The sequence below is a fragment of the Sapajus apella genome, unplaced genomic scaffold, assembly GCF_009761245.1.
Source record: "Sapajus apella isolate SASKATOON/1434 unplaced genomic scaffold, GSC_monkey_1.0 scaffold62, whole genome shotgun sequence".
Taxonomy (NCBI): Eukaryota; Metazoa; Chordata; class Mammalia; order Primates; family Cebidae; genus Sapajus; species Sapajus apella.
Genome location: NW_022437002.1, coordinates 587,965 through 607,915, shown reverse-complemented (window position 1 = coordinate 607,915; position 19,951 = coordinate 587,965). Strand labels below are relative to the sequence as shown.

The following is a 19,951-nucleotide window of genomic DNA, read 5'->3' as shown; positions in this document are numbered from 1 at the left end:
TCTGCCTCCTGGGTTCAAGCAATTCTCCTGCCTCAGCCTCCCAAGTAGCTGGGACTACAGGCATGTGCCACCACGCCCAGCTAATTTTTGTATTTTGTAGTAGAGACGGCATTTCACCATGCTGGCCAGGATGGTCTCCATCTCCCCACCTCGTGATCCACCCGCCTCGGCCTCCCAAAGTGCTGGGATTACAGGCGTGAGCCACTGCACCCAGCCAGCATTTACTATTTTTATTTTTTGGGATGGAATTTCGCTCTTGTTACCCAGGCTGGAGTGCAATGGTAACATCTCGGCTCACTGCAACCTCCCCCTCCCTGGTTCAAGCAATTCTGCCTCAGCCTCCCGAGTAGCTGGGATTACAGGCACCTGCCACCATGCCATGCTAATTTTTGTATTTTTGTTTTGTTTTGTTTTTGAGACGAAGTCTCACTCTGTCACCCAGGTTGGAGTGCAGTGGTACCATGTCGGCTCACTGCAACCTCCGCCCCCTGGGTTCAAGTGATTCTCCTGCCTCAGCCTCCCAAGTAACTGGGATTACAGGTGTGTGCCACCATGCCCAGCTAATTTTTGTATTTTTGGTAGAGACGGGGTTTTACCATGTTGGTCAGGCTGGTCTTGAACTCCTCACCTTGTGATTCACCTGCCTCGGGCTCCCAAAGTCCTGGGATTATAGGCATGAGCCACCACACCCATCCTAGGCATTTACTATTGCTTCTTATTTCATCCCTTTAAATATAGTCTTACAATCAACACTGTTTTCCCTTTTACTGACGTCGTTAGAATCCTTCATATCTGAACAATGTTTTTTTGGAAAACTCTACTTAGCACATAGATGATCGGGTCTTTTGGGTCTTACCGTGTAAAATGTTTGCTTTCTTCATGAACCTCCATCTCAGAGCTTTTAAATTCATTTAATTCTTTTCTTATGGCAGCCTGTGGAGTAGAAACAAAAATGTTTCAGTTTCTTCTGCCTGCGTTGTACAGCAGTGTAAATTGCCATTTTTCTCTACTGTGTTTAACTTTCTAAGTCACTCCAACCCTTCACCAGCAACCTAGACACCAGGTCAACACTATGATACCATTTGTCTCATAATAAACCTAAAATTTTAGGTTTGAATCAAAATACTTGAAAATCTGAAAGAGATATTGTAGTTTTCATAGTTTTTTTATTTATTTTTTTTTTTAAAGACAGAGTCTTGCTCTGTCACCCAGGCTGAAGTGTGGTCATACAATCTCAGCTCATTGCAACCTCCGCCTCCTGGGTTCAAACAATTCTCTTACCTTAGCCTCCTGAGTAGCTGGGATTACAGGTGCATGCCACCATGCTCGGCTAATTTTTGTATTTTTAGTAGAGACGGGGTTTCACCATGTTGGTCAAGCTGGTCTTGAACTCTTGACCCCAAGAGATCCACCCACCACTTTGGCCTCCCAAAGTGCAGGGATTACAGGTGTGAGCCACTGTACCTGGCCAGTTTTTTTTTTTTTTGAGATGGAGACTCACTGTGTTGCACAGGCTGGAGTGCTGTCATGTGATCTCCGCTCACTGCAACCTCTGCCTCAGCCTCCTGAGTAGCTGGGATTACAGGCACCTGCCACCACACCCAGCTAATTTTTTTTTTTTTTGAGATGGAGTTTCGCTCTTGTTACCCAGGCTGGAGGGCAATGGCGCGATCTCGGCTCACCGCAGCCTCCGTCTCCTGGGTTCAGGCAGTTCTCCTGCCTCAGCCTCCTGAGTAGCTGGGATTACAGGCACGTGCCACCATGCCCAGCTAATTTTTTGTATTTTTAGTAGAGACGGGGTTTCACCATGTTGACCAGGATGGTCTCGATCTCTTGACCTCGTGATCCACCCACCTCGGCCTCCCAAAGTGCTGGGATTACAGGCTTGAGCCACTGTGCCCAGCCATTTTTTTGTATTTTTAATATTTTTTTGTATTTTTGTATTTTTAGTATTTCACCATCTTGGCCAGGCTAGTCTTGAACTCCTGATCTCATGATCCACCCACCTTGGCCTTGCAAAGTGCTGGGATTACAGGCATGAGCCACTGTGCCCACCCCTAATTTTTTATTTTTTTTGAGACGGAGTCTTGCTTTGCTGCCCAGGCTAGAATGCAATGGCATGATCTGGGCTCACTGCAACCTCCACCTCTTGTGTTCAAGCAATTTTCCCGCTTTAGCCTCCTGAGTAGCTGGAATTACAGGTGCATGCCATCACGCCCAGCTAATTTTTGTATTTTTAGTAGAGACAGGGTTTCACCATGTTGGCCCGGCTGGTCTTGAACTCCTTACCTCAAGTGATCCCTCTGGCTTGGCCTCCCAAAGTGCTGGGATTACAGGCATAAGCCACCATGCCTGGCCAGCTTTTATAGTTTTTCACAGCATTATAAAAATGAAATATGGGTAATTACTAAAATATGTAGCCCAACTCCCTCTAACCAAACAACCACTGGTTAAAATGTATTTATTTCTTCCAGTATTTTTATTCTGTGATATAGCAGGGATTTTCTTTCTTTCGGTTATTGGTGTGGAGTTACCCAAACATTATACTGAGTTAGTATAACATTTTGACTTGTACAACTTGGCATTTTGTATCTTGATTTGAAATTTAGTATTATATTAAAACTAGAAGCTTTGTTTATGGTTCTCCCTTCTACTTAGTATCTTGCATCCTCCAAATAAAGAGAAAATGAGAAAAAGAGCAAGAGAGTGCTTTTCAGATACCTTATCAGCAGGGGTCAGTTTGGTCCAAGGTTTGTCGGCTCGCCGGTCATAATCTTGAGCATCTGTTACCTCTACATATTCATTAAACCTCAGAATCTTCCTGGCAAGGAGTTCAGCCACAGTTGGCCTTTGACTGAGCTGAAGGAAATGGAGCCTCTTAGTTCATTAAGCCAAGAATTAGGCATCAATCATGCATTCAAATTGCCTCTAACCCAGTGCTTCAACCTTCACTGGAATCACCTGGGGGAGGAGCTTTAAACACTACTGATACCCGGAGATTTTGGTTATCAGGTGGTTTTTTTTTTGAGACAGGGTCTTGCCTTGTTGCCTAGGCTGGAGTGCAGTGGCACCATCACAACTCATTGTAGCCTCAACCTTCTGAGCTCAAGCGATCCTCCTACCTCCGCCTCCTAAGAGCTGATAGTATAGCTGCACACCACCATGCCCGGCTAATATTTATTTTTATTTTTGTAGAGATTGGGTCTTGCCATGTTGCCCAGGCAGCAAATTCATTTTCTTTCTTTCTTTTTTTTCAGATGCAGGGACAAAGTCTCACTGTTTTCCCCAGGCTGGTCTTGAACTCTTAGGCTCAAGCAATCCTCCTGCCATGGACTCCCAAAGTGCTGGGATTACAGGAGTGAGCCACTGTGCCCAGCTGCGAATTCATTTCTTTCCAATCAAATAGGTCATCCAAATATAACACATACAGTTAACTGAACACATAGGCAGTATTACCTTTCTAGTGAGCCGACGTTTAATCTCTCGTTTTTCTGCCTGACGATCAGCTTCATTTTTAGCTACAGTTAACAATCAGAAGGAAAGAATATTACTCACAAATGACAATTTGCATATCAAACGTTTTAGTAATTACATTACAGATATTTTTTATAGGCCCAAATCAGAATAAAATACTAACTTTGGGGATGGCTAAACAAGATAATTTTCTTGTCAATGATACAAATACTTAAGAGCAAGAGTCAGCAAACCATGGCATCGCATCTCACCAGTTGCCTGTATTTTTACTGCCCATGAGCTAAGAATAGTCTTTACATTTTTATTTATTATTATTGAGACATAGTCTTACTCTGTCACCAGGCTGGAGTGCAGGGACGTGATCTTGGCTCACTACAACCTCTGCCTCCTGGGTTCAAGCAATTCTCCTGCCTCAGCCTCCCAAGTAGCTAGGACTACAGGTGCATGCCACCATGCCCAGCTAATTTTTGTATTTTTAGTAGAGATGGGGTTTCACCATGTTAGCCACGATGGTCTCGATCTCTTGATCTTGTGATCCATCCACCTTGGCCTCCCAAAGTGCTGGGATTATAGGCGTGAGCCACCACGCCCTGCCAGAGGTAAGAAAGTCTTACAGGATTAAAGTAAGAGGAAGACTGTTGCATTTGGGATTTGCTTTGGGCCTCAGCCCTCAGATGCTGGGAACAGGAAGGTCTCCACATGCACAGCTACCTCCGTAGCTCCCTGAACACAGAAAAACTGGGCACATCTCCCACATACTGTCAAATCCTCCCAAATGCCCAAGGCAGTTTCAGAATATGGGAGAACACTGAAACAAAGTTTTCTAGGGTATCACAGCACACTAAACAATACCATAAAGCTTGGGGAGCTCTGTTCCTTCATGGGAAAATAAATAGTCCTTGTCTGGCCGGAACACTCTCCGATAGCCCTTGTAGCAAATGCTTCTTTTCTCTTTTATGTATATTAAAGTCAGAAACATACAACAAAAATCTATATAACTTTATTTCCATAACTGGACTCACGTTGCAATATATTGCGTTGTTCTAGTTCTTCTGGTGTTGGTCTTTGACTCAGTCGCCTAAAAATGAGAGAAATAAGGATAATGTTTATGTTAAACCTCCCAATCTTGTTTATAAAGTGGCCATAGTATATATTAGCCCCTATTCAAGTAAGAAATCAACAAAATGATACATTTCATTTATAATTGTTTATAAACAAATTTCACATTAAAAGTGTTAACACAGATATAACATTATAAAAAGGAACTGTATATGCAAACAAGTGGCCAGGATTCTAGTTCTAGACCTTGATAAGAGCTATTAGCACAAAAAAGCTCAGTTAGACCTCGAGTGTCCTCATCTGGGAAGTGAAAGTTTGTACCGAACTAACTGGTGGCTCCCAAACAAATTTGCTCCTTCAGAAGCATTAGAGACTTTTTAGAAAACACAGATTCCCAAGGAACATTAACAGAAATTCGGATTCAGAAAATCAGGATGAAAAATCTATCTATCTATATGTATTTTTTTTTAAACAAAACTTCTCCTATGACTCAGAAGTCCCTCTTTAGATTTTTTTTTGTTTAAACATTAAAAAAAATACAGATGGGGTATCACTATGTTGTCCAGGACAGTCTTGAACTCCCGGGCTCAAGCTATCTTCTCGCCTTGGCCTCCCAAACTGCTGGGATTATAGGCACACGCCATTGTGCTCAGCTAGGTTTTTAAATCAGTGATTTAGGAACCACTGGAATTTAAGTTTGTCTCTTTCTGGTGATATTCTATAATTCTGTGGTTTAAGTTTCAGTCTTCTCTGTGAAGTATTTGATAAAGTTATCTCACCTGATCACAATTCTGAGATGTTAATTCGCCAATAACAATTTGTCTGCCAGGTGCAGTGGCTCACGCCTATAATCCCAGCACTTTGGGAGGCCGAGGCCAGTGGATCACCTGTGGTCAGGAATTCGAAACCAGCCTGGCCAACATGGTGAAACCCCATCTCTATTAAAAAATATAATAATTAGTCAGGTGCGGTGGCTTGCTACTATAGTCTCAGCTACTTGGGAAGCTGAGGCAGGAGAATGCTTAAACCTGAGAGATGAAGATTGCAGTGAGCTGAAGCTTGTGCTACTACACTCCAGCCTGGGGAACAGAGTGAGACTCTGTCTCAAAAAATAACAACAAAAAACCACAATTTGTCATTTCTGGAATCAGAAATTTATTCATTTCTTACTTTTAATTTATACTTCTAAGACAGTATTTACTAATTAGCTAGTACTTGCTAATTTTTCAACTCTTGTTGCTTGCACAAAGAACTTCCAGTCCCATTCTATATACAACTTTTCTTCTTTCTGAACAAGACCTTCCTTTTTTTTTGTCAGGGTCTCACTCTGTCACCCAGACTAGAATGCAGTGATACAATCACAGCTCACTGCAGCTCTACCTCCTGGGCTCAAATGATCCTCCTACCTCAAGAACCTTCCATTTTATTTAAAAATTTTTTTAAATTTATTTTGAGACTGGTCTGGTTAATTTTTGTACTTTTGGTAGAGATGGGGTTTTGCCATATTGCCCAGGCTGGTCTCAAATTCCTGGGCTCAGGTGATCTATCTACTCAGCTCAGCCTCACAAAGGGCTGGGATTAGAGGTTGTGAGCCACCACACCCAGCTAGACCTTCCTTCCTTTTTTTTTTTTGAGACAGAGTCTCACTCTGTCACCCAGGCTGAGTGTACTGGCGCCATCTCGGCTCACTGCAACCTCCGCCTCCTGGGTTTAAGCAATTCTCCTGCCTCAGCCACCTGAGTAGGTGGGACTACAGGCACGCTCCACCATGCCCAGCTAATTTTTTTATTTTAGTAGAGACGGGGTTTCACTATGTTGGCCAGGATAGTCTCGATTTCTTGACCTCGTGATCCGTCCACGTCAGCCTCCCAAAGTGCTGGGATTACAGGTGTGAGCCACTGCTCCTGGCCGTCGGTCTTTTAAATTGCATAACTTTAGCCATCCTAGTGGACTTATGAGTGTCTGTTTTTAAATTTCAATCTTATTTTATAGTGACAACAGCACTTGCTATGGAGATCTACCTCTGAACAAATTTTTTAGTGTACAATACAGTATTAGCTATTTACTTACACACACACACACACACACACACACACACACACACGTCTCGTTCCGTTGCCCAGGCTGGAAGCAATTCTCCTGCCTCAGCCTCCTTACTAGCTGGGATTACAGGTGCCCTCCACCAACCCTGGCTAATTTTTGTATTCTTAGTAGAGATGGGGTTTCACCATGTCGGTCAGGCTGGTCTCGAACTCCTGATCTTGTGATCCATCTGCCTCGGCCTCCCAAAGTGCTGGGATTACAAGTGTGAACCGCTGCACTGGGTCTACAGTATTAACTATAAACACGATGTTGTACAGCAGATCTCTAGAACTTACTCATTATGCATAACTAAAACTTTCTATGTATTTATTAGCAACTCCCTATCACCCCAGCCTCCAATCCCCCAGCCCCTGACAACTACCATTCCACTCTCTGATTCTATGAATGTGACAATTTCAGATACCTCACAGAAGTGGAATCATGCAGTATTTATTGTTCTGTGACTGGTTTATTTTACTTATCCTGGCCAACATGGTGAAACCCTGTCCCTACTAAAATACAAAAAAATTAGCCGGGCATGGTGGCGCATGTAGTCCCAGCTACTTGGGAGGCTGAAGCAGAGGAATCACTTTAACCCGGGAGGCGGAGGTTGCAGTGAGCTAAGATCTTGCCACTGCACTCCAGAGCGAGACTCCGTCTCAAAAAAAAAAAAAAAAAAAAAAGGAGGCAATTTCATGGAACATATGAAACAGATATAATGCAAATATGGGTGACTGTTCTGTTAATTGGGTTGGCATCTTATGGTTAAGCAACCAGATTAAAAAAGTGACAGAGGAGCCTTTCTGCTCTGGGAACCATTCTGATTTCTGTAGAAACTTTTGCAAAACCATATGTCTATCTCATGGCTGGGTGTGGTGGCTCATGCCTGTAATCCGAGCACTTTGGGAGGCTGAGGCGGGTGGATCACTTGAGGTCAGGAGTTCTCGACCAGCCTGACCAACATGGAGAAACTCCGTCTCTAATAAAAATACAAAAATAGCTGGGCGTGGTGGTGCACGCCTGTAATTCCAGCTACTCGGGAGGCTGAGGCAAGAGAATTGCTTGAACCTGGGAGGTGGAGGTTGTGGTGAGCCAAGATCGTGCCATCACACTCCAGCCAAAGAGCGAAACTCTGTCTCAAAAATAAAAAAATAAATAAAATAAAAATAAAATACAGCTCTCACAGGCAGCTAACATCCTAAATTTCCAAATTCTTAGAGGATACCCAACTGTGTTCAATACATATTTTTTTTGGTTCTTTCCTTTTTTGTGTGTTGTCAGGCACAAAGGGCCTCTTCCATCCTGGTCAAGAGGAGTGCTAACCTTCTTTCTTTTCATACAAAACCCAATATGTATTTTTAAAAATTATACTCAAAGTGGCCAGTCGCAGTGGCTCATGCCTATAATCCCAGCACTTTTGGGAGGCTGAGGTGGGCAGATCACAAGGTCAGGAGTTCAAGACCAGCCTGGCCAACATGGTGAAACCCCGTCTCTACTAAAAAAAAATACAAAAAAAAGTCAGGTGTGGTGGCATGCAGCTGTAATCCCAGCTACTCAGGAGGCTGAAGCAGGAGAATCACTTGAACCTGGGAGGCGGAGGTTGCAGTGAGCCAGGATCGTGCCACTGCACTCTAGCCTGGGCGACAGAGCAAGACTCTGTCTTAAAATAAATAAATTTTAAAAATTATATGCAAAGTGACGGGTGTGGTGGCTCACACCTGTAATCTCAGCACTTTCAGAGGCCAACGTGGGAGGAATGTTTGAGGCCATAAGTTTGAGACTGGCCTGGGAAACATAGGGAGACCCTGTTTCTACAAAAAATTACAAAAATTAGCAGGGCATGATGGCATATGCCTAAGGACCTAGTTACTCAAGAAGCTGAGGCAGGAGAGTGCCTTGAACCCAAGAGCTGGAGGCAGTGAGCCATGATTTAACCACTGTACTCCAGCCTGGATGACAGAGCAAGACCCTCTCTGAAAAAAAAAAAAATTATACTAAAAAAGATAAATGAATGCTCCACCACAAAGTAAACATCTAGGCTGGGTGTGGTGGCTCATACCTGTAATCCCAGCACTTTGGGAGGCCAAGGTTGGTGATCACTTGAGGTCAGCAGTTTGAAACCAGCCTAACCAACATGGAGAAACCCTGTCTCTGCTAAAAATACAAAAATTAGCCTGGCATGGTCACAGGCCCCTGTAAACCCAGCTACTCAGAAGACTGAGGCACAAGAATTGCTTGAACCTGGGAGGCGGAGGTTGCAGTGAGCCAAGATTGTGCCACTGTACTCCAGCCTGAGTGACAGGATAAGACTGTCTCAAAAAAAAACACCCACATTTAACAATATCTAACACAAATACTGGCACACCAAATCAATCAAGCCAATCTAAGCAAAGGCCTACCGGATCAGTGTGTTTCCAATCTGGTGCCGTATTTCATTCCACTCTTCCTTGCTTTTACAAGGCCAAGAATTCAGGTTCAACTCTGGTTCACTGGGTCTGTGGTTCAACTTCATTGCCAGTGTGTCTTTCCTCTTCACTTTGTTGGCCAGAGCACCTTTGCACATGGGGAAGAAAAAAATGTAGAACTTGAGGCTTGAAACCAAAGGTTCAAACTTACCTGGAGCTAGGCAAGAGTCTGAACAAATACAATACTTAACTTCTGTTCTCACCTGGCCTCAAACGATCCAGCCAAACACTGAGGTGGGGGTAAAGCTAAAGACACCTAAAAATCTTTTTAGCCAGATAGACTCAGATGGTTAAAAGGTATCCTCTCTTTTTTATCAGTCCTCTACATTTTTCCTCCTTGGTTAAGAGTTGCTACAGTAGAGAGAATCTAAGCATGGGACAGCCCTCTGAATTAAAACATGAAAGCTTTCATACTAACACCTCATATTCTGTCTGTTTTTAAAGCTGCCTTTCTACTTTAATTAACCAGGACTCAATTATTTGCAAAGACGTGTGGACATGAACATGTTTAATTTTCTCTGCCCTATGGCAGAGAAAGGAAAACCATCATTAGACCAAAAGAAAAATACCACTTTTTTTTTTTTTTTTTAGATGGAGTTTTGCTCTTGTTACCCAGGCTGGAGTGCAATGGTGAGATCTCGGCTCACCAAAACCTCCGCCTCCTGGGTTCAAGCAATTCTCCTGCCTCAGCCTCCCGGGTAGCTGGGACTACAGGCACGTGCCACCATGCCCAGCTAATTTTTTGTATTTTTAGTAGAGACGGGGTTTCACCTTGTTGACCAGGATGGTTTCGATCTCTTGACCTCGTGATCCACTCGCCTCAATCTCCCGAAGTGCTGGGATTATTGGCGTGAGCCACCGCGCCCAGCGGAAAAGTACCACTTTTAACTTTTCACCTTAGCCCATGTGCCACTCTGTATTTTTTATTTTTTGAGATGGAGTCTTCCTCTGTCATCCAGGCTGCAATGCAATGGTATGATCTCGGCTCACTGCAGCCTCTGCCTCCTAGGCTCAAGCGATTCTCCTACCTCGGGCTCCCAAGTAGCTGGGGTTACAGGTGCTCACCCCCATGCCTGGCTAATTTTTTGTGTTTTTAGAAGAGATGGGGTTTCACCATGCTGGCCAGACTGGCCTCAAACTCCTGACCTCAGGTGATCCACTAGGCTTGGCCTCCCAAAGTGCTGGGATTAGAGGTGTGAGCCACTGTGCCCGGCCCTATATTCTTTAATATCATTAAGGTGAATAGTTTTTAAATTGGAGGCAAACAAAAATCTGAATTTAGTACAGCCATTATGGAAAACAGTATGGAGGTTCCTCAAAAAACTGAAAATAGGCTAAGTGAGGTGGCTAATGCCTGTAATGCAGCACACTGGGAGGCCAGGGAAGGAGGATTGCTTGAGGCTAGGAGTTTGAGACCAATCTGGGCAACATAGCAAGACTCCGTCTCTATTTAAAAAACAAAACAAAACAAACAAAACGCCTTTAAAAATTGAACTACCCTTCAAAGTATCAAGTCACCTGCACTCGTGAAAAAACAAAAATAGAACTACCATATGATCCAGCAATCCTACTGTTGGGTACATATCCAAAAGAAAGGAAATCAGCAAATCAATCAATCACTTTTATTACAGTATATAAACCCCAAGATATGGAATCAGACTAAGTGTCCATCAGTGAATGAAGGGATAAGAAAAAGTGGTGTATATATACAATTGAATATTATTCTGCCAATAAAAAGAAAGAAATCCTGTCATTTGTAACAAAATGGATGGAACTGGAGGACATTACCTTAAGTGAAATAAGCCAGGCACAGAAAGATACATGTTGCATGTTCTCACTCTTATGTGGGAGCTGAAAAAGTTGATCTCATGGAGGCAGTAAAGAAAATGGTTGTTAGCAGAGGCTGGGAAAGGTAGAGGGGATGCGAGATAGACAGGTTGGTTAACAGGTATAAAAACAGAACTATACAGAAGGAAATAAGATCTAGGTCAGGAGAGGTGGTTCATGCCTGTAATCAAAGCATTTTGGGAGCTGAGGTAGGCAGATCACTTTGAGCTCAGATCGAGACCAGCCTGGGCAACATGATGAAACCCTGTCTCCACAAAAAAATATGAAAATGTGCTGGGCATGGTGGCTCATGTCTGTATTCCCAGCTACTTGGGTTCTGAGGCTGAAGCGTTGCTTGAGACAGGAAGTGGAGGTTCCAGTGAGCTGAGATTGTGCCACTGTACTCCAGACCGTCCCCCCCCCCCAAAAAAAAAAAAGGTATAGTGTTTGGTGGCACTAGGGTGACTACGGTCAACAATAATTTATTGCATATTTCACAATAACTAGAAAGGCAGATTTGGAATATTCCCAACACAAAGAAATGATAAATAAATGCTTGAGGTGATGGTTAGCCTAATTACCCATACACACGCTTATATCAAAATACCTCATGTATTCCATAAATGTGTACTACTATTATGTGTCTATAAAAATTTAAAATAGGCTAGGCATGGTAGCTCATGCCTGTAATCCTAGAACTTTGAATGGTCAAGGCAGGGGATCACATAAGGTCAGAAGTTCAAGAATAGCCTGGGCAACATAGTGAGATCCTGTCTCTACAAAACAAAAAATCAAAGAAACCTAACCAGATGTGGCACACATCTGTAGTCCTAGCTACTTGGGAGGCTGAGGTGGAAGGATCACCTGAGCCCAGGAGTTCGAGGCTGCAGTGAGCTATGATTGCACCACTGTACTCCAGCTGGGTGACAGAGCAAAACCCTGTTAAAAAAAAAAAATAAATAAATAAAAATAAAACAAAAACCACAAAAACCTAAAGCCTGAGTGACTCAATCTACTTGGATCTCTGTCTTGGCTTGTTTTAACAGAGGGATGGTAGTAGAGATAAGGAGTCCTTCACAGTGGCTTCCAATATCAGTTAGCCAGATGACTTAATGGGAGAAGGTACCTGTTTCCATATTTCTTTTGACACTTGCTAAGATCAGCAAATAGCTTTATCTGGAAACTAATTCTCCCTTTTGCTTTTCCCTCTCTTACTCTGATGACTTTCATCTTCATCCTCTTCATCTCGGTACTGAATGGGACCTTCTGAATCAGAGTCACTCTCTTTCTCTTCTTCCTCCTGTAGACACCGTGGTAGTTTAGGAATGACTGAGGTAGATGTCATGTCTTCACTGAATGTGGTTGGACAGATTTGCTCCTCCTCTTCATCGTCTGGACTAACAAATTAACATAATTATATATATATATTTTTAGAAACAAAGAGGATAACTTACTCTTAGGACAAAAGACTGAAATAAAGGCTGGGAGTGGTGGCTCATGCCTGTAATCCCAGCACTCTGGGAGGCCGAGGTAGGTGGATTCACCTTAGGTCAGGAGTTTGAGAGCAGCCTGACTAACATGGTAAAAGCCTGTCTCTACTAAAAATATAAAAATTAGCCAGGTGTGGTGGTGAGCGCCTGTAATCCCAGCTACTTGGGAGGCTGAGGCAGGAGAATTGCTTGAACCCAGGAGGCAGAGGTGAGTCGAGATTGCACCACTGCACTCCAGCCTGGGTGACAAGAGCGAGACTCCATCTCAACAATAACACAAAGACATAGGACTGAAATAACTATAAAAAAAATCCAGGAATGAAGTAACTTATAATTCTCTCCCTTACCTTTAACAATCTTGCTAAGAAACTTTTTAGCAGGTTATTAATCTAAGGGTTCCAATTCCAGCTTTACAACTTATTAGGCACTGGCGCTTTCCAGAATTTGTCTAATGTCATTCTCACAAGCCTACAGAGTAGATATTATTCCCATATAGAGATGACATAACTAAGAGCAGAAAGATTAAGTAACTTAACACTACTATAAGCTAAGAGTGGTAGTGCTGGAATTTGAACCTAGGGCTATCTCACTCCAAGGTGAATGCTCTTAAGCACCACGTTATACAATGCTTTCCCTGTAGTGTATAAAACTAGTAGTTGTAATGTTTCACGTAAATAATTTTGTAAATGTTGCATCATTACAAAAATCTCCATTAAAAAAAATGAAGTCACAAGAGTAAAAAGTCCAAATTTGGCCAGGCTCAGTGGCTCACACCCATGATCCCGAATGCTTGAGCCCAGGAGTTCAGGACCAGCCTGGGAAACATGGTGAAACCCTGTATCTAACAAAAAATACAAAAATTAGCAGAGTGTGATAGCATGCACCTGTAGTCACAGTTACTCAGGAAGCTAAGGTGGGAGAATTGCTTGAGCCCAGGAGGTGGAGGTTGCAGTGAGTTAACACTGCACCACTGCATTCTAGCCTGGGTGAGAGTGAGAATCTGTCTCAAAAAAATAAATAAATAAGCTGGGTGCGGTGGCTCACACCTGTTAATCCCAGACTTTCGGAGGCCGAGGCAGGCAGATCAGGAGGTCAGGAGTTTGAGACTATCCTGGCCAACACAGTGAAACCCGGTCTTTCCTAAAAATACAAAAAATTAGCTAGGTGTGGTGGCAGACGTCTGTAGTCCCAGCTACTTAGGAGGCTGAGGCAGGAGAATCACTTGAACCCGGGAGGTGGAGGCTGCAATGAACTGAGATCGCACCATTGCACTCCAGCCAGGGTGATGGTGTGGGACACCATATCAAAAATAAAATAAAGTTTTAAAATAAGATTAAAAAAAAAGTCCAAATTCTTTTGGCAGAGTATTCTTTGTACTTTAAATTTATTCACATTGCCAGGCACGGTGGCTCATGCCTGTAATCCCAACACTTTGGGAGGCTGAGGTGGGTGAATCACCTGAGGTCCAGAGTATGAGACCAGCCTGCCCAACATGGTGAAACCCCATCTCCACTAAAAGTATAAAAATCAGCCAGGTATGGTGGTACTTACCTATAATCCCAGCTACTTGGAAGGCTGAGGCAAGGGAATCACTTGAACCTTGGCGGCAGAGGTTGCAGTGAGCCGAGATCATGCCACTGCAGTCCAGACTGGGCAATAGAGGGAGACTCTATCTCAAAAAAAATAAAATTTATCCACATTTTCTTTTTGTTGAGATGGAGTCTCACTCTGTTGCCCAGGCTGGAGTACAGTGGCACAATCTTGGCTCATGGCAACCTCTGCCTCCCAGGTTAAAGCAATTCTCCTGCCTCAGCCTCCCAAGTAGCTGGAATACAGGTATGCGTCGCCACTGCCAGCTAATTTTTTGTTTGTTTATTTATTCATGGAGATGGAGTTTTGCTCTTGTTGCCCGGTCTGGAGTGCAATGGTGCGATCTTGGCTCATTGCAACCTCTACCTCCTGGATTCAAGCGATTCTCCTGCCTCAGCCTCCCGAGTAGCTGGGATTACAGGCATGTGCCACCATGCCCTGCTAATTTTATATTTTTAGTAGAGATGGGGTTTCTCCATGTTGGGCAGGCTGGTCTCATACTCCTGACCTCAGGTGATCCACCCACCTCAGCCTCCCAAAGTGTTGGGATTACAGGCGTAGATGGGGTTTCTCCATGTTGGTCAGGCTGGTCTCATACTCTCAGCGTCAGGTGATCCACCCACCTCAGCCTCCCAAAGTGTTGGGATTACAGGCATGAGCAACACCTGGTTAATTTTTATATTTTTATAGAGACGGGGTTTCACTGCATTGGCCAGGCTGTTCTTGAACTCCTGACCTCAGGTGATCCATTCATCTTGGCCTCCCAAAGTGCTGGGATTACAGGTGTGGGTCACCATGTGTGGCCCATATTTTCTTTTTATAAGTAATTTTTTCTAAGCAGGGCTATCTAGAGTAAAGGAGAAACAAGAGGCAAGCTTTAGAGGCACTTACACTTTCAGCATTTCAATAGTGATGGGAAGAGACCTGGTCCGACCCAGTGTACTGCTGTCCTCAGAAAAGCTGTCACTGTTTTCAAAGAGCAACGAATGAGCTCTGTGAGAGCCCTCCAGAGGAGGAGTCATGGGAAGTGGGCTAGTGAGGGCCTGCTGGATTCGAATATGCAGTGGGAGTGGAGGCAGCCTGGAGGGTATATGGGGCTCCCCAAAGTTCTGGTCCAATATCCTCTTGGGGACTTCCTTTCTCTGATCTTCCTGCTGGAGAATCTCCTGGGGTAGATCTAAAGATGGTGGAAACTCAGTTTCTGGTACAACTTGAAAAGTCGCAGCAGGGAATGGAGGGGAGCATGGAGGCTCTGGAGGTATATGAGTAGGCAATGGTGGGGACGGAGAGCAGGGTGGGATCACTGGCAGCAGTTCAGAGCCCACAGAACACATGCTTTTCTCTCTTTGATCACTTGGTGTTTTGGTGGTGATGGCTGCAGCAGACTCCAAGGTGGGTGCTGAGGTGGATGGAATGCCTCTCTTGGGTGGTAATGGTGGGGACGGTTTTGATAACAACGTACCACTGTTTATTGCTTGGGACAGTTCAGCTGGAAAAGAGAGAGCAACACATCAATTTCACGTGACTTTCCAGTGCTTTGAGGGATCAGCCCAGGGCCTAGAATTAATGTTGAGTTCAGTTTTAGTCTTTCTAGTAAGTTATATAATTTCATAGTTTTGCCATTCCCTATATATTTTTACAGTAAAACAAAATTTATATTTATTCAAATAAACGTATAGAGGTGTAGGAAGACTGATGAGTAGCTAGCTTCATTGCTATGGCAACAGATATGACAATTTTTTTTTTTTTGAGACAGGGTCTCACTCTCATCCAGACTGCAGTGCAGTGGTGCAATCTTGCCTCCCTACAACCTCCACCTCCTAGGCTCAAGCGATTCTCCTGTCTCAGCCTCTCAAGTAGCTGAGATTATAGGTGCACGCCACTACAGCCTGGCTAATTTTTGTATTTTTCATAGAGATGGGGTTTCATCATGTTGGCCAGGCTGGTCTTGAACTCCTGGCCTCAAATGATCCACCTACCCTGGCCTCCCAAAGTGCTGGGATTGCAGGCGTGAGCCACCATTCCCCACTGACAACTTTTTATAACTTGATCTTGGTGTAGTTAATATGAATAGAGACAAAAAGATCTGATAAAAAGTTATTTTGTGGCCAGGCACAGTGGCTCAGGCCTTTAATCCCAACACTTTGGGAGGCTGAGATGGGCCTATTACTTGAGGTAAGGAGTTCAAAACCAATCTGGCCAACATGGTGAAACCCCGTCTCTACTAAAATGAAAATAAAAAACAACAACAACAAAAAAACCCCCAAAATTAGCCAGATGTGGTGGCAGGTGCCCGTAATCCCAGCTACTCAGGAGAGGCTGAGGCACGAGAATCTCTTGAACCTTGAAGGCAGAGGTTGCAATGAGCCAAGATCATGCCACTGCACTCCAGCCTGGACAGCGAAAGACTCTGACAAAAAAAAAAAAAAAAAAAAGAGTTATTTATATAACAGTACTCCATTAAAAAATTTAAACATTCAGATAGCATAAAAAATAAATAATAGTGGGTATTGCTACCATATCCTGATAAATAGCAATATCTAGATATCTCAGCTCTGTGTTACAACTCTCAATTCTGACATCTTGAATTTTTATAGCAATTGCAAAGGCGTTTGAAGAAATCAAAGTGTTTTCTGTCCTTGAAGTCATACTCTATACCACCTGGGGTGACAGGGGAAACAAGATAGCATCTTTACCATTTTCCAGAAGGAAAAAGTGAGGCCACAGAAGTTAGGTGACTTTGGCCAAGATGATACTACAAACTGGCATGGACTCAGCTAGCATCCAGGTCTCTGACTATTTGACTGCATCCTACTGTCTCTAATATTTATTAGTATGCACACCTCTTATGTTCCCTTTGCACCTCACCTCACTGTGTCTACTCTCCACTAAATGATGGGCTCCTTGATGGCAGGGCAACCTTGCTTCCATCAACATATCCACAGAGATGTGCACAGTACCTGGCATCTAGTGGACCCTCAATATGTTTATCAGATGAGAATCCCTCACCCTGTACATGACAGTATATATTCCTATGGTTTCACCAAAGCCCCCAATGACTCAGCAAAGTCCCTTTGGAGGGCTCCATATGACCTGTAAGAAGTAGATCATCAGTTCACATAGAAACAAAACTTCCAAAATAATTATAGTAGTTCTTTTGATCACCAATCTCTAACCTTCTACCCAAACCCTTTATTTTCATCCCACTCAGTGTTCTCAAATGGTCTCAAAAACTTCCCTGAAATAAAACTGTATTTGTCCTAAATCCCACTATATTGGACACAATCAAAGTAAAAGGCTAGCTAATTTTATAACTTCTTTTTTTTCTTTTGCGACAAGGGCTCCCTCTGCTGCCAGGCTGAAGTGCAGCGGTATGAACAACAGCTCACTGCAGCCTTGATCTCCTGGGTTCAAGTGATCCTCCTGCCTCAGCCTCCCAAGTAGGTAGGACAACAGGTCCATGCCACCATGCCTACCTAATATTTTTTTTAATTTTTAGTAGAGATAAGGTCTCGCTATGCTGTCCAGGAGCTCCTGGGCTCTAGTGATACTTCCACCTCAGCTTCCCAAAGTGCTAGGAGTATGTGAGACACCACACCTGGCCCCTTTTCTTTTTAAATTTATTATTTAGTTAGTTTTTATTTACTTATTTATTTATTTTTTGAGATGGAGTCTTGCTCTGTCACACAGGCTGGAGTGCAGTGGTGCGATGTCAGCTCACTGCAACCTCCACCTCCCAGGTTCAAGAGATTCTTCAGCCTCCCAAGTAGCTGGGACTACAGGTGAGTGCCACCGTGCCTGGCTAATATTTGTATTTTTAGTAGAGACAAGGTTTCACCATGTTGGCCAGGCTGATCTTGAAAGCCTGACCTCAGGTGATCCACCTGCCTTGGCCTCCCTAATTGCTGGGATTACAGGCATAAGCCACCATGCCCAGCCAATTTATTTTTATTTTTAAAGTAAGCTAAACTTATTTATTTCAGACAGAGTCTCACTGTGTTGCTAGAGTGCAGTCGTGCAGCTACGGCTCACTGCAGTTTTGACTTCCCTGGGCTCAGGTGATCCTCCCACCTTAGCCTCCCAAGTAGCGGGGACCACAGGCATGTTCCAACATGCTTGGCTAATTTTTTGGGGGTATTTTTTGTAGAGACGGGTTTCTCCAGGTTGCCTAGGCTGGTCTCAAACTCCTGGGCTCAAGTAGTCTACCTGCCTCAGCCTCCCAAAGTGCTGGTACTAGAGGTGTAAGTTACTGTGCCCAGCCTTTATTTTTTTAGAGATGGGATGTCACTCTGTTACCCTGGAGTGCAGTGGTGTAATCATAACTCACTGGGAGCCTTGAACTCCTGTGCTTATGCAATCCTCTTACCCCAATCTCCCGAGTAGCTAGAATTACAGGCACATGTCACTATACTCAGCTAATTAAAAAAAAATTTGTTTTTGAGACGGAGTTTCACTATTGTTGCCCAGGCTGGAGTTAAATTGCACAATCTTGGCTCACCGCAACCTCCGCCTCCCAGGTTCAAGTGATTCTCTTGCCTCAGTTTCTTGAGCAGCTGGGATTACATGCATGCACCACCATGCCTGGCTAATTTTTTGCCATGTTGGTCAGGCTGGTCTCAAACTCCCAGTCGCAGGTGATCCACCACCTCGGCCCCGCAAAGTGCTGGGATTATAGGCGTGAGCCATTGTGCCTGGCTAATTTTTAAATTTTTTATAGAGATGGGGTCTTGCTACATTGCTCAGGTTGGTCTTGAACTCCTGGCCTCAAGTGATCTTCCCACCTCAGTCTCCCTAAATGCTGAAATTATAGGCATAAGCCACTGTGCCTGGCCTAATTTTGTAATGTTTTAATGTCACTCATCATAAGTAAATGTTTTTTGTTTTGTTTTTTTGAGACAGAGTCTCACTCTGTTGCTTAGGTGGGAGGACAGTGGTGCAATTTTGGCTCACTGCAACCTCCACATCCCAGGTCCAAGTGATTCTCCTGCCTCAGCCTCCCGAGTAGCTGGGATTACAAGCATGCACCACCATGCCCAGATAATTTTTTGCATTTTTAGTAGAGACAGGTTTTCGCCATGTTTCCCAGGCTGGTCTCCTACTCTGGGCCTCAAGCAATCTGCCCACCTTGGCCTCCCAAAGTGCTAGGATTACAGGTGTGAGCCACCATGCCTGGCCCGATAACTAAACTTTGAAAAGGGGATTCTAGAAAAATACTGCATACACACAAAAAAAGATTCTAAAAATGTGAATTTTAGGAACAGTAAAATAGATATGGGTAGATTGGATTTTTGCTGATTCTCTAAAAATAGCGGTTAGCTATTCTATCTACAACAAAACTCATTCCTGGTGAGACCATAAATGAATGTTTTTACTTTTGAATAAATAAGAAATTACATTTGGTAATTTAAGGAAGGCATATACATTAAGCAATTAAATTCTGGTACATATACCCTGACAACAGCATCTGGCTGTAGTTCTGTGGAAAACCAGAGTGTTCCTGGGATGGGTAACAATTCCCTTTGACCTGTTCAGCTATTGCTGGTGGTCCTTCCTTAGTCCTAATACTCCATGTTATACCCATGAGAAAACAGTAGTACTTCTGAAGCAATGGTTTCCAAACTTTTAGATTTCAGTGACCAAAACAATTAAAAAAAAAAACTTGATTGGGCCGGGCGCGGTGGCTCACACCTGTAATCCCAGCATTTTGGGAGGCTGAGGTGGGTGGATCACGAGGTCAAGAGATCGAGACCATCCTGGTCAACATGGTGAAGCCCTGTCTCTACTAAAAACGCAAAAAATTAGCTGGGCATGGTGGCGCGTGCCTGTAATCCCAGCTACTCAGGAGGCTGAGGCAGAAGAACTGCCTGAACCCGGGAGGCAGAGGTTGCGGTGAGCCAAGATCCCGCCATTGCACTCCAGCCTGGGTAACAAGAGTGAAACTCCATCTCAAAAAAAAAAAAAACT

At 43.7% G+C, this 19,951-nt stretch overlaps 1 protein-coding gene and 1 pseudogene across 7 annotated transcripts in view; both read right to left on the bottom strand.

Moving 5' to 3' along the window:
* PHACTR4 (phosphatase and actin regulator 4) overlaps nucleotides 1-19,951 on the bottom strand; it is a 127,973-nt gene that overhangs the window by 3,860 nt on the left and 104,162 nt on the right. For all 7 annotated transcript variants that reach the window (XR_004259386.1, XM_032246586.1, XM_032246587.1 and 4 more), the window contains 7 exons: nucleotides 14,879-15,476; nucleotides 12,123-12,304; nucleotides 9,015-9,168; nucleotides 4,497-4,552; nucleotides 3,457-3,518; nucleotides 2,722-2,859; nucleotides 857-933 (listed from right to left, as the gene is read on the bottom strand). Coding sequence is in view for 6 of the 7 variants with exons in the window: in XM_032246586.1 (XP_032102477.1) it covers nucleotides 857-933; nucleotides 2,722-2,859; nucleotides 3,457-3,518; nucleotides 4,497-4,552; nucleotides 9,015-9,168; nucleotides 12,123-12,304; nucleotides 14,879-15,476 (1,267 nt within the window). In the remaining variant the exon portion in view is untranslated. The remainder of the gene's footprint in view (nucleotides 1-856; nucleotides 934-2,721; nucleotides 2,860-3,456; nucleotides 3,519-4,496; nucleotides 4,553-9,014; nucleotides 9,169-12,122; nucleotides 12,305-14,878; nucleotides 15,477-19,951) is intronic.
* LOC116529647 lies at nucleotides 7,823-7,960 on the bottom strand (annotated as a pseudogene).